Genomic DNA, 13,302 nt, shown 5'->3' with positions numbered 1-13,302 from the left:
AGGTTAAAATAGACTGAATAGTTGTGTACAGTTTTTCCCATTAGCCAACAAAGCTCATGATACTACCCCAGGTGCACACCTTGTCCAGATCTTCAAACAACAAATACAATGATTTGGACACATTTTACAATGTACTTACCAGCGCAGTTATTGCAGATATACCCAAAGATTAGAAAGTTAAGATAAATGAACATCTTTGCTCTGTAAATTGTCTGGCTGACTGGGAAGTAAGGTCTGACCTGAGTTACATTTTCGTTCATATGAGGAACTTCTGATTATTACTAAAGCTTGGGCGTGTGCATGTGTTTGTACATACACAATTAGTTTTATAAAATTCATAATACTGTATATAATACGGTCCATCATTCAACATACTATATTAGAGATACAATCATTGTATTTTAATGCGTTTTAATGGTAATTTCTCAAGATTGACCACTGCATATTTTTCATGATAAGTACATACGTTACATTATGAAATGTTTATTTACACAAAACAAAGACAAAACTATGATAATTAAAAGACAAAATAAATGTACATGTGCAGGAGACATAAAAAACAAGAGGCTTGTAAAGCACCTCCTTCTTTCAAATCTAAATGTTTAAAAAAAAGACAACATACTTTATTTATCCATTATAAAAATCAAGTTTACATTTAGTACAGGATATGAGAACAATGTAATGATAAAATAAAACGGACATTTTGTCAGTGACCACAAGTTCAGATGTGTGAATCCAGCTATGAAATAAAGAGTCCACTGTCCAAAATAAAACGGAAATGATATATTATTGCAATGCAGTTATACAAGAAGTAAAAACTATATCAAGGCATAAACACAGGGGGATAATGTGCAATTTCTGCATGAATAGGAACCTCTAGAATTACAGTGCATTCGGAAAGTATTCAGACCCCTCGACTTTTTCCACATTTTGTTACGTTACAGCCTTATTCTAAAATTGATTCAATTGTTTTTTTCCCATCAATCTACACACAATACCCCATAAGAAAAAGCAAAAACAGGTTTTTAGACATTATTTGCAAATGTATTAAAAATAAAAAACTGATCACATTCACATAAGTAATTCAGACCCTTTACTCAGTACTTTGTTGAAGCACCTTTGGCAGCAATTACAACCTCGAGTCTTCTTGGGTATGACGCTACAAGCTTGGCACTCCTTTATTTGGACATTCAGAGACTTGTCCCGAAGCCACTCCTGCGTTGTCTTGACTGTGTGCTTAGGGTCGTTGTCCTGTTGGAAGGTGAACCTTCACCCAAGTCTGAGGTCCTGAGCACTCTGGAGCAGGTTTTCAAGGATCTCTCTGTTCTTTGCTTCGTTCATCTTTCCCTCGATCCTGACTAGTCTCCCAGTCCCTACCGCTGAAAACATCCCCACAGCATGATTATGCCACCACCATGCTTCACCGTACGAATGGTGCCAGGTTTCCTCCAGAAGTGACGCTTGGCATTCAGGCCAAAGAGTTCAATCTTGGTTTCATCAGACCAGGAAATCTTGTTTCTCATGGTCTGAGAGTCCTTTAGGTGGCTTTTGGAAAACTCCAAGCAGGCTGTCATGTGCCTTTTACTAAGGAGTGGCTTCCGTCTGGCCACTCTACCATAAAGGCCTAATTGGTGGAGTGCTGCAGAGATGGTTGGCCTTCTGGAAGGTTCTCCCATCTCCACAGAGGAACTCTGGAGCTCTGTCAGAGTGACCATCTGATTCTTGGTCTCCTCCCTGTAGATAGATACAGTGAATTCAGAGAGTATTCAGACACATTTTGTTACGTCACAGCCTTATTCTAAAGTTGATTAAATAATTTTTTCCCCTCATCAAAGTACAGAGAGATCCTTGATGAAACTGCTCCAAAGCGCTCAGGGCCTCGGAAGGTGAACCTTCACCCCAGTCTAACAGGACAAGACCCTAAGCACACAGCCAAGACAACGCAGGAGTGGCTTCGGGACAAGTCTGAATGTCCATGAGTGGCCCAGCCAGAGCTCGGACTTAAACCAGATCGAACATCTCTTGATAGACCTGAAAATAGCTGTGCAGCGACGCTCCCCATCCAACCTGACAGAGCTTGAGAAGATCTGCAGAGAAGAATTGGAGAAACTCCCCAAATACAGGTGTGCCAAGCTTGTAGCATCATACCCAAGAAGACTCACGGCTGTAATCGCTGACAAAGGTGCTTCGACAAAGTACTGAGTAAAGGGTCTGAATACTTATGTAAATGTGATATATCCGTTTTTATTTTTAATACATTTGCAAACATTTCTACAAACCTGTTTTTGCTTTGTCATTATGGGGTATGGTGTGTAGATTGAGGGGGAAAAGGGATTTAATCCATTTGAGAATACTGCTGTAATTTAACAGTGGGAAAAAATCAAGGTCTGAATACTTTCCGAATGCACTGTACTATTAGTACAAGAAAAGATCATTTGGACGCTGCACATATCAAGTTTAAAAAATGCCACAACATTTTTACAATTTAGCACACAATATTGACAGACAAGTAGTTAACTTGTGTGTAACCTTTGCTTGTTTTTTTTCATATATTCTAACAGAAACAAGGGATTATTAATTTATACAACAACTGACAATCTTGAAATTGACCAATAAAAATGACCTCGCTGTAGAGCCCTAAACTCACGTGGTCAAACTCATGGCCCCATCTCGATGTCTTCAATAGTAGTTTCACCAATGGCTGCAGCTCTCCTTTTTGACCAATATATCAGAAAGAAGACAATCATTGTCATTCACAAGAACTCCAAAACCATTGACTAAAGCAACACACACTTTCCAACGGGCTATGGGAGGTTGTTGGTCTTCTATTTTCTACATGTATTTGTTCTGCTTTGTACATTCATATTGGTTCCACTCTGTGGTGGGTTAGGTTGGGACCTCTTTTGCAGATTTGTATGTAACTCTTAGATCTGCCGTTGGTTGCCTATTGCAGTAGTATGTACCAGTCTGGGGTTTTCAATCTTAACTATAACCAATGCCTTTGTCTGTTGTTGAACCATGTTTGCCTGGATCAGAAATGTATTTGACGTAGACTTCATCTTGAACAGTGAGAATGTCGACCTTCTTTCCATCTATTTCTCTGCTCCCCACCGGGTGATTCCAGCTCAGGGTAGCTGCATTCCTCTCAGGCACTGTCTGCTTGATTATCTCTGTCATAAGGAACATGAATTAAGAATGACTTCTATATCTCGAGTCTAGATCTGAGGATACCACAATAGATGGTGGACAATTGTGTAGTTTACTCCAAATACTGAGCTCATGATAACACCGCAGCTTAATACTTTCACGCACCACAACGTCAAAGAAAGATATTGCTTTTGAACACATCAAAATGTACTTACCAGAATAGGCACTGCAGAAATACCCAAAGACGAGAAAGTGTATACAAATGAACATCTCTGCTCAGTAAATTGGCTGTGTAATGTCTGACTGACAAACATGTTTGGGGAGTAACCGATTACAAAAAACTTGTTAACGACTAAAATACTGATTACAGATACAGTGGGGCAAAAAAGTATTTAGTCAGCCACCAATTGTGCAAGTTCTCCCACTTAAAAAGATGAGAGAGGCCTGTAATTTTCATCATAGTACACTTCAACTATGACAGACAAAATGAGAAAAAAAATTCCAGAAAATCACATTGTAGGATTTATGAATTTATTTGCAAATGATGGTGGAAAATAAGTATTTGGTCAATAACAAAAGTTTATCTCAATACTTTGTTATATACCCTTTGTTGGTAATGACAGAGGTCAAACGTTTTCTGTAAGTCTTCACAAGGTTTTCACACACTGTTGCTGGTATTTTGGCCCATTCCTCCATGCAGATCTCCTCTAGAGCAGTGATGTTTTGGGACTGTTGCTGGGCAACACGGACTTTCAACTCCCTCCAAAGATGTTCTATGGGGTTGAGATCTGGAGACTGGCTAGGCCACTCCAGGACCTTGAAATGCTTCTTACGAAGCCACTCCTTCATTGCCCGGGCGGTGTGTTTGGGATCATTGTCATGCTGAAAGACCCAGCCATGTTTCATCTTCAATGCCCTTGCTGATGGTAAGCTTTGTTACTTTGGTCCCAGCTCTCTGCAGGTCATTCACTAGGTCCCCCCGTGTGGTTCTGGGATTTTTGCTCACCGTTCTTGTGATCATTTTGACCCCACGGGGTGAGATCTTGCGTGGAGCCCCAGATCGAGGGAGATTATCAGTGGTCTTGTATGTCTTCCATTTCCTAATAATTGCTCCCACAGTTGATTTCTTCAAACCAAGCTGCTTACCTATTGCAGATTCAGTCTTCCCAGCCTGGTGCAGGTCTACAATTTTGTTTCTGGTGTCCTTTGACAGCTCTTTGGTCTTGGCCATAGTGGAGTTTGGAGTGTGACTGTTTGAGGTTGTGGACAGGTGTCTTTTATACTGATAACAAGTTCAAACAGGTGCCATTAATACAGGTAACGAGTGGAGGACAGAGGAGCCTCTTAAAGAAGAAGTTACAGGTCTGTGAGAGCCAGAAATCTTGCTTGTTTGTAGGTGACCAAATACTTATTTTCCACCATAATTTGCAAATAAATTCATTAAAAATCCTACAATGTGATTTTCTCTCATTTTGTCTGTCATAGTTGAAGTGTACCTATGATGAAAATTACAGGCCTCTCTCATCTTTTTAAGTGGGAGAACTTGCACAATTGGTGGCTGACTAAATACTTTTTTGCCCCACTGTACTTATGAAGAAAAAAAACGATATTGTTACTTCTTGGATTACTTTGAAATTCACAAATGATGTTGTCGGAAAAAGATACATTGACACCTTTCTATTTTCTCAATGACATTCAATTCCGAGTTGAAAAAGGGTGCAAGTTTGTTTGTTCCACCTGAGTGAGTCTGGCCACAAGTCAGAGAGAGACCACCATGATGACACCATTTGAGTTTGATGGATCCTTTGTCTTCTAATACCTCAACAATCTAAAAAAGATAGGGGTCAAAATTATTGGCACCCATTTTCAGTACTCCAGCACCCTACTATTGCGAGGATAACAACACTGAGCCTTTTTCTAAAATGTTTAATGAGATTGGAGAACACAGTGGGAGGGATCTTAGACCATTCATGCAGAAAGAATCTTTCCAGATCCTTGATATTATTTGTGGATTTTGATGTGTGCTTGGGGTTATTGTCTTGCTGGAAGATCCACTTGCGGCCAAGTGTCAGCCTCCTGGCAGAGGAAACCAGGTTTTGGGTAAAATGTCCTGGTACTTTGTAAAGTTAATGATGCCGTACACCTTAAACAAGGGCCTCAGGCCCAGTGGAAGCATAATAGCACCATAACATCAGAGATGCACCACCATATGTTTACCATTTTCAACACCAAACCCACAACTGGTGTGCGTGGCCAAAGAGCTATATTTTCATCCCATCTGACCATAGCACCGGTTGCCATCAAATCTTATTTGTCACATGCGCCGAATAGCATGAAATGCTTACTTACAAGCCTTTAACCAACAATGCAGTTCAGGAAATACTGCTAAGAAAATATTTACTAAAGTAAAAAATGTAATAAAAGTAACACAAAATAACAATAACGAGGCTATATACAGGGGGTACCGGTACCGAGTCAATATGTAGGGCTACAGGTTGAGGTAATTTGTACATGTAGGCAGGGGTAAAGTGACTATGCATAGATAATAAACAGCGAGTAGCAGCAGTGTAAATAGGGGGGGGGTCAAGGTAAATAGTCCGTGTGGCCATTTGATTCATTGTTCAGCAGTCTTATGGCTTGGGGGTAGAAGCTGTTAAGGAGCCTTTTGGACCTAGACTTGGTGCTCCGGTACCGCTTGCCCTGCGGTAGCAGAGAGAACAGTCTGACTTGGGTGACTGGAGTCTTTGACCCTTTTTTGGGCCTTCCTCTGACACCGCCTAGTATATAGGTCCTGGATGTCAGGAAGCTTGGTCCCAGTGATGTACTGGGCTGTCGCACTACCCTCTGTAGCACCGTACGGTCGGATGCCGAGCAGTTGCCATACCAGGCGGTGATGCAACCAGTGAGGATGCTCTTGATGTTCCAAATACCCTTTGCCGTTTATCAAAATCCAGGCGGTGCTATGGTCAGATGACATGAAAATAGAGCTCTTTCACCACAATTGGCATTTGAGTACAAATATTTCCTCTTCTGACATACAGCATTACCTTCAGATGTACACACTGTATAAACAGTACACATACAATCCATCAGGCATAAAGTGGAGATAAAATATCATAGCATTTATTTTAAGAACATGAAGCATGGTAAGATAGGAACACAAGACACTAAATTATAAAAGTAATGTATGCATTTGCTATTAATTGGTGAGAAACAAATGATCTGTCATGCAGCATGTATATCAGTCACTGTTACAACACAGTGTTGTAGCCTTTCTCAATCACTGTCTGGCTTACACTGAATCTCTGTTGATAGTATTAGTAAAGTGATACACTATAACTAAATGGTGACATCTGACTGATGTCATTGAGTGGACATCTCTTGGGAGACAGTCGCCTATCTACTTTGGAATTTACCCCGTACTTTAATTTCATTGCTGTTTAATTTTCTTTATGCAATGGCTGCAGATGTTTCGTCTACGACTTGTCTTTAGTTGATGGCTGGCCGACCTTCGAGAGGTCCCCAAAAGACACGTTCGCAGAGCCTCTTTTAGCTGGTTTCGCCTGCCAAGAACAAAACAGCATTAAACATTGCATCTTCACCATTGACATTATATTTCCGCAAATGTAATTTGCAAACATATGAGCGAAGATCACACACCCGTGAGTCATGAGGCTTCCAACCATTCATGTAGAGGATCTCAAATGTTGCAGGAACAGACCCATTCTCACATCCCATACATCTCTGAGGGAAATCAATCAAATACAGTATCAGCATCTAAAACAACTGGTACCTGGAGAGCTGCTGGTTGTGCATGATTTTGTTCCAAGCCTGCGCTAACACACCCGATTCATCTGCTCATTAAGATTTGTTGAATCAGGTGTGTTTGTGCTGGGCTGGAACAAAACACTGCACACCCAGCAGCTCTCCAGGACCAAAGTTGGTGATCACTTCTCTAAAGCAGAAGTTTGATATAAGAGTTACTTCTGCTTAGGGATGAATCAAAATTTACAGAATGGGTACCTAGAGGAAATTGGGGGAGGGTCATGCTTTTTCAATTTCAGTTAAAGGGATTTAATAAATAAAAAAAATATATATATGCACTTCTGTTCAAAAGTTTGGGGTCACTTAGAAATGTCCTTGTTTTTGAAAGAAAAACACATTTTTTTGTCCATTAAAATAACATCTCATTGATCAGAAATACAGTGTAGACATTGTTAATGTTGCAAATCACTATTGTAGCTGGAAATGGAAGATTTTTTATGGAATATCTACATAGGCGTGCAGAGGCCCATTATCAGAAACCATCACTCCTGTGTTCCAATGGCACGTTGTGTTAGCTAATCCAAGTTGATAATTTTAAAAGGCTAATTGATCATTAGAAAACCCTTTTGCAATTATGTTAGCACAGCTGAAAACTGTTGTTCTGATTTAAAGAAGCAATAAAAATGGCCTTCTTTAGACTAGGGTATCTGGAGCATCAGCATTTGTGGGTTCGAATACAGGTTCAAAATGGCCAGAACCAAATAACTTTCTTCTGAAACTCGTCAGTCTATTCTTGTTCTGTGAAATTAAGGCTATTCCATGCGAGAAATTGCCAAGAAGCTGAAGATCTGGTACAATGCTGTGTACTACTCCCTTCACAGAACAGCGCAAACTGGCCCTAACCAAAATAGAAAGAGGAGTGGGAGGCCCCGGTGTGCAACTAAGCAAGAGGACAAGTACATTAGAGTGTCTAGTTTGAGAAACAGACGCCTAACAAGTCCTAAACTGGCAGCTTTATTAAATAGTACCCGCAAAACACTAGTCTCAACGTCAACAGTGAAGAGGCGACTCCGGGATGCTGGCCCTCTAGGCAGAGTTGCAAAGAAAAAGCCAAATCTCAGACTGACCAATACAAATAAAAGATTAAGATGGGCAAAAGAACACAGACACTGGACAGAGGAACTCTGCCTAGAAGGCCAGCATCCCGGAGTCGCCTCTTCACTGTTGACGTTGAGACTGGCGTTTTGCGGGTACTATTTAATGAAGCTGCCAGTTGAGGATTGTGAGGAGTCTGTTTCTCAAACTAGACACTCTATTGTACATCTGTGTATGTGTGTGTTAAATGTGTTCAAATCTTAACATTATTTTACCTTATTTTACAAAACTCATCTCCCCTTGTGCACTTTTCCAACACTCTCCTACATCTACAACTTCTGCTTGAACATCTCATTCCAAAATCATGGCCATTAATATGGAGTTGGTCCCCCCCTTTGCTGCTATAACAACCTCCACTCTTCTGGGAAGGCTTTCCACTAGATGTTGGGTACTCGCTTCCATTCAGCCACAAAAGCATTGGCGAAGTCAGGCACTGATGTTGGGCGATTAGACCTGGCTCACAGTCGGTGTTCCAATTCATCCCAAAGGTGGTTGAGGTCAGGGCTTTGTGCAGGCCAGTTCTTCCACACCGATTGACAAATAATTGCTGTATGGACCTTGCTTTGTGCTTGGGCACATTTTGATACTGAAACAGGAAAGGGCATTCCCCAAACTGTTGACACAAAGTTGGAAAGACAGAATCGTCTAGAATGTCACTGTATGCTGTAGTGTTAAGATTTCCCTTCACTGGAACTAACGGGCCTAGCCCGAACCATGAAAAACAGCCCCAGACCATTATTCCTCCTCCACCAAACTTTACACTTTGCACTATGCTTTGGGGCAGGTGGCGTTCTTCTGGCATCTGCCAAACCCAGATTCGCCAGTCGGACTGCAAGATAAGATGGTGAAGCGTGATTCATCACTACAGAGAACGCGTTTCAACTGCTCCAGAGTCCAATGGCGGTGAGCGCTTATGCACTCGGCGGTCCCATTTTGTGAGCTTGTGTGGCCTACTGTACTACTTCGCGGCTGAGCCGTTGTTGCTCCGAGACATTTCCACTTCACAATAACAGCACTTACAGTTGACCGAGGCAGCTCTAGCAGGGCAGAAATGTGACAAACTGACTTGTCGGAAAGGTGGCATCCTATGACGGTGCCAGATTGAAAGTCACAGAGCTCTTCAGTACGGGCCATTCTACTGCCTATGTTTTTTTATGGAGATTGCATTGCGTGTGCTCGATTTTATACACCTGTCAGCAACGGGTGTGGCTGAAAAAGCCTAATGCACTAATTTGAAGGGGTGTCCACATACTTTTGGCCACGTAGTGTGTGTATGTATATATATACACACACACACACACACACAGTGCATTTGAAAAGTATTCAGATCCCTTACCTTTTTCCACATTTTGTTACGTTACAACCTTATTCTCAAATTGATCTTTTTTTTATTTTTAAATTACACATTTTCATCACTATACACACACTACCCCATAATGACAAAGCGAAAACAGGTTTTAATACATTTTTGTACATTATACATATACTGAAATTCCTTATTTACATAAGTATTCAGACCCTTTGCGATGAGACTCAAAATTGCATCATGTTTCCATTGATTATCCTTGAGATGTTTCTACAACTTTATTGGAGTCCACCTGTCGTAAATTCAAATGATTGGACATGATTTGGAAAACAAAGCCATGAGGTTGAAGGAATTGTCCATAGAGCTCCGAGGCATGATTGTGTCGAGGCACAGATCTGGGGAAGGGTACCAAAACATTTCTGCAGCATTGAAGGTCCCCAAGAACACATTAACCTCCATCATTCTTAAATAGAATAAGTTTGGAACCACCAAGACTCTTCCTAGAGCTGGCTGGCCAGCTAAACTGAGAAATCTGGGGAGAAGGGCGTTGGTCAGGGAGGTGACCAAGAACCCGATTGTCACTCAGACAGAGCTCCAGAGTTCCTCTGTGGAGATGGGAGAACCTTCCAGAAGGACAACCATCTCCGCAGCACTCCACCAATCAGGCCTTTATGGTAGAGTGGCCAGACGGAAGCCACTCCTCAGTAAAAGGCACATGGCAGCTCGCTTGGAGTTTGGCAAACCAAGATTGAACTCTTTGGCCTGAATGCCAAGCATCACTTCTGGAGGAAACTTGGCACCATCCCTACGGTGAAGCATGGTAGTGGCAGCATCATACTGTGGGGATGTTTTCAGTGGCAGGGACTGGGAGACGAGTCAGGATCAAGAGAAAGATGAACAGAGCCCTCCCGAGTGGCGCAGCGGTCTAAGGCACAGCATTGCAGTGCTTGAAGCTTCACGACAGACCCGGGTTCGATCCCAGGCTGTGTCATAACCGGCCATGATCGGGAGTCCCATAGGGCGGCACACAATTGGCTCAGCGTCGTCCGGGTTAGGGGAGGGTTTGGCCGGGGGAGCTTTACTTGGCTTGTTGCGCTCAATTGGTGAGGCTGGCTTCCGGGTTAAGCGGGCGGGTGTTAAGAAGCGTGGTTTGGTGGGTCATGTTTCAGAGGACGCATGACTTTCCGGAGCCTGTTGGGGAGTTGCATCAATGAGAAAATATCGTAATTGGATCGCAATTGGATATCACGAAATTGGGGAGAAAAGGGGGGGTAAACATTTTTTTTTTTAAATAAAGGTGAACAAAGTACAAAGAGAGCCTTGGAAGATGGAAGATGAACATGGAAGATGTACTTTGTTCATCTTTTTTTTTTTTAAGTACCCCCTTTTTCTCCCCAATTTCGTGATATCCAATTGCGATCCTTGATGAGAACATTTTTATTTAACTAGGCAAGTCAGTTAAGAACCAATTCTTATTTACAATGACGGCCTAGGAACAGTGGGTTAACTGCCTTGTTCAGGGGCAGAACGACAGATTTCTACCTTGTCAGCTCGGGGATTCGATCGAGCAACCTTTCGGTTACTAGCCCAATGCTCTAACCACAAGGCTACCTGCCACACTCAGAACCTCAGACTGGGGCGAAGGTTCACCTTCCAACAGGCCAATAACCCTAAGCACACAGCCAAGACAAAGCAGGAGTGGCTTTGGGACAAGTCTCTGAATGTCCTTGAGTGGCCCAGCCAGAGCCCAGACTTGATTCCGATCAAACATCTCTGGAGGCCTGAAATAGCTGTGCAGTGACGCTCCCCATCCAACCTTACAGAGCTTGAGAGGATCTGCAGAAAAGAATGGGAGAAACTCCCCAAATACAGTTGTGCCAAGCTTGTAGCGTCATACCCAAGAAGACTCAAGGCTGTAATCGCTGCCAAAGTACTGAGTAATGGGTCTGAATACTTATGTAAATGTGATACTTCCTTTTTTTATTGTAATAAATGTGCAAAAATGTCTAAAAACCTGTTTTTGCTTTGTTATTATGGGGTATTGTGTGTAGATTGATGAGGGGGAAAAAACGATTTAATCAATTTTAGAATAAGGCTGTAACATAACAAAATGTGGAAAAAGTCAAGCGGTCTGAATACTTTCGAATGCACTGTATGGATGATAATAATAGTATAAGACGGTTTCGTTTCAAGTATGTCTTTCTCCACTATGTAGCTCACCTTGGTAGATTGCAGCTGCAGCTAAAATGGTGTCTCTGTGCAACATGGACTTCTTGTTCCAAGCGCAGTTGCTCTCCCTGGAGAGTTGAAACAACGGTGAAAACTCAGCATTCAGGCACTAAACATGATTTAATGTTTAGTGAGACAATTACCTATGAGATGATGAATAGAAACAATTAAACTATAAAAACTCAGTATGAACAAAAAGCACAGATCTACAACAGTATAACTGTGGTATACAGTAGACCTACCTTGCAGGTCACTCATGACCTCAAGTATCTCAGGATAGTGCACTTGAATTTCATCAATGTCCTACAGAAAAATAAAATGCAATATTATCGCTTGCCGCAAACACAAACATTATAATTTTGTGCTAATCGCTAGTATCACAGCAAGGACCACAGAATGAAATAAAACATTCATATTAGCCTATATTGTATATATATGGCGAGGAAACCCAAGACCTCACCACTGTCAGCATACTGAAGCCTGCCTGGCCCAGCAGGTTGCCCAGGTCTGTGACGGCCGTGTAGGGGGACACGTTTGGGGAGAACCCCCCTTCCCGCTCGAACTCAGCCAGCTGCAGGGAGCAGCGCAGCTTGTACAGGGTCTCCGCGCCCACCATGGCCCCGATGAACACCCCATCTGGCTTCAGGACCTGGTTGATCTTTGGGAAAGGAGATGGATTAGAATGACAGCACAGCGATACAGACTGAAGAACCAGGATTGTTTTAATCCTGAATCCTATGTGTAATTATGTTATAAGAAGGTAACATGTTTGTAAAAACAGCCTGCAAAAGGCAATAGACAAAGTACTGATGTAAAAAATCATATGAGGCTGTCAGTTATCTGTCTCAAGGCACCAGGGAGATAATTGATCCAGTGTAGGCTAAACAGGAGAAACATACAGTACTAGATAATTGCGTGCTGCAAGCAAGCCATACAAAACCCTGGGAAATATGACCTGGAGGGCTCAAATCGAAAATTATGTCAGCAACATCTACAGGGCCAAATCACCTCAAGCTGCTGACCACCAGATCAAATGTATTTTCTTTAAAGGGCAGAAACTCTTCATCGGCCATGACACAGCGGGTAGGGATCTCACTTTCTCTTGTGTTTCTCTGAGGAGCGAGAAGAGCGTTAGATCATCCAGAAAAAAACAGAAGTCCCTCCATAACATGATTTTACAGACCATTCTATCAATCTATTGATCTATAATTAGTGGTCTCTGCTCATAAACACAATCATTCCAACTAAGCTATGGATGTTCTAACAGAATTACATATTAGAATTCCTATTAGTAATTTAAAAGGATTTAAGGAGAAGATTTAACTCACCAAAGACTTTTCTGAGATGTCAATTAAGAAGAGCTGCTCAACTACTTCCTGAAAAGAAAAGCACAATTCAATATTCAGCCATACATAGTGAGTTAACGTTTTCCCTATCTTAAAGGGGCAATTTGCAGTTACTACATCCATTTTTGGACTTATAAATGAATATGTACCCATTGATTATTGACAAATACAGCTAATAAATGCCTCATAAGCTTAGTTCAACTGTTGTACCCCATCAGAACCCAAAACATTTCTGAGCTTATTTTACTCCAATGTTAGTCAACAAAGTAAATGTAAACAAACTCTATATAGCCGCAAAACATGGTTAAAACTATAATTTTGATATCATGGATATATTTCAGTCATAGCTCTGTC

General features: G+C 41.7%; 1 protein-coding gene across 1 annotated transcript; it reads right to left on the bottom strand.

Moving 5' to 3' along the window:
- Nucleotides 1-6,297: 6,297 nt before the first annotated feature.
- Nucleotides 6,298-12,252, bottom strand: LOC120027136 (arginine-hydroxylase NDUFAF5, mitochondrial-like). Its single transcript, XM_038971992.1, has 4 exons — nt 12,063-12,252; nt 11,845-11,905; nt 11,594-11,670; nt 6,298-6,710 (listed from the first exon to the last, which is right to left on the bottom strand). Exons 1-3 carry the CDS (start codon nt 12,216-12,218, stop codon nt 11,615-11,617), a joined length of 273 nt encoding a protein of 90 aa, XP_038827920.1. The 5' UTR covers nt 12,219-12,252; the 3' UTR covers nt 6,298-6,710; nt 11,594-11,614.
- Nucleotides 12,253-13,302: the final 1,050 nt, after the last annotated feature.

This window comes from Salvelinus namaycush, chromosome 2 (assembly GCF_016432855.1).
Source record: "Salvelinus namaycush isolate Seneca chromosome 2, SaNama_1.0, whole genome shotgun sequence".
Taxonomy (NCBI): Eukaryota; Metazoa; Chordata; class Actinopteri; order Salmoniformes; family Salmonidae; genus Salvelinus; species Salvelinus namaycush.
The sequence above is the reverse complement of the archived record's forward strand: the minus strand, read 5'-3'. Positions and strand labels throughout refer to the sequence as shown.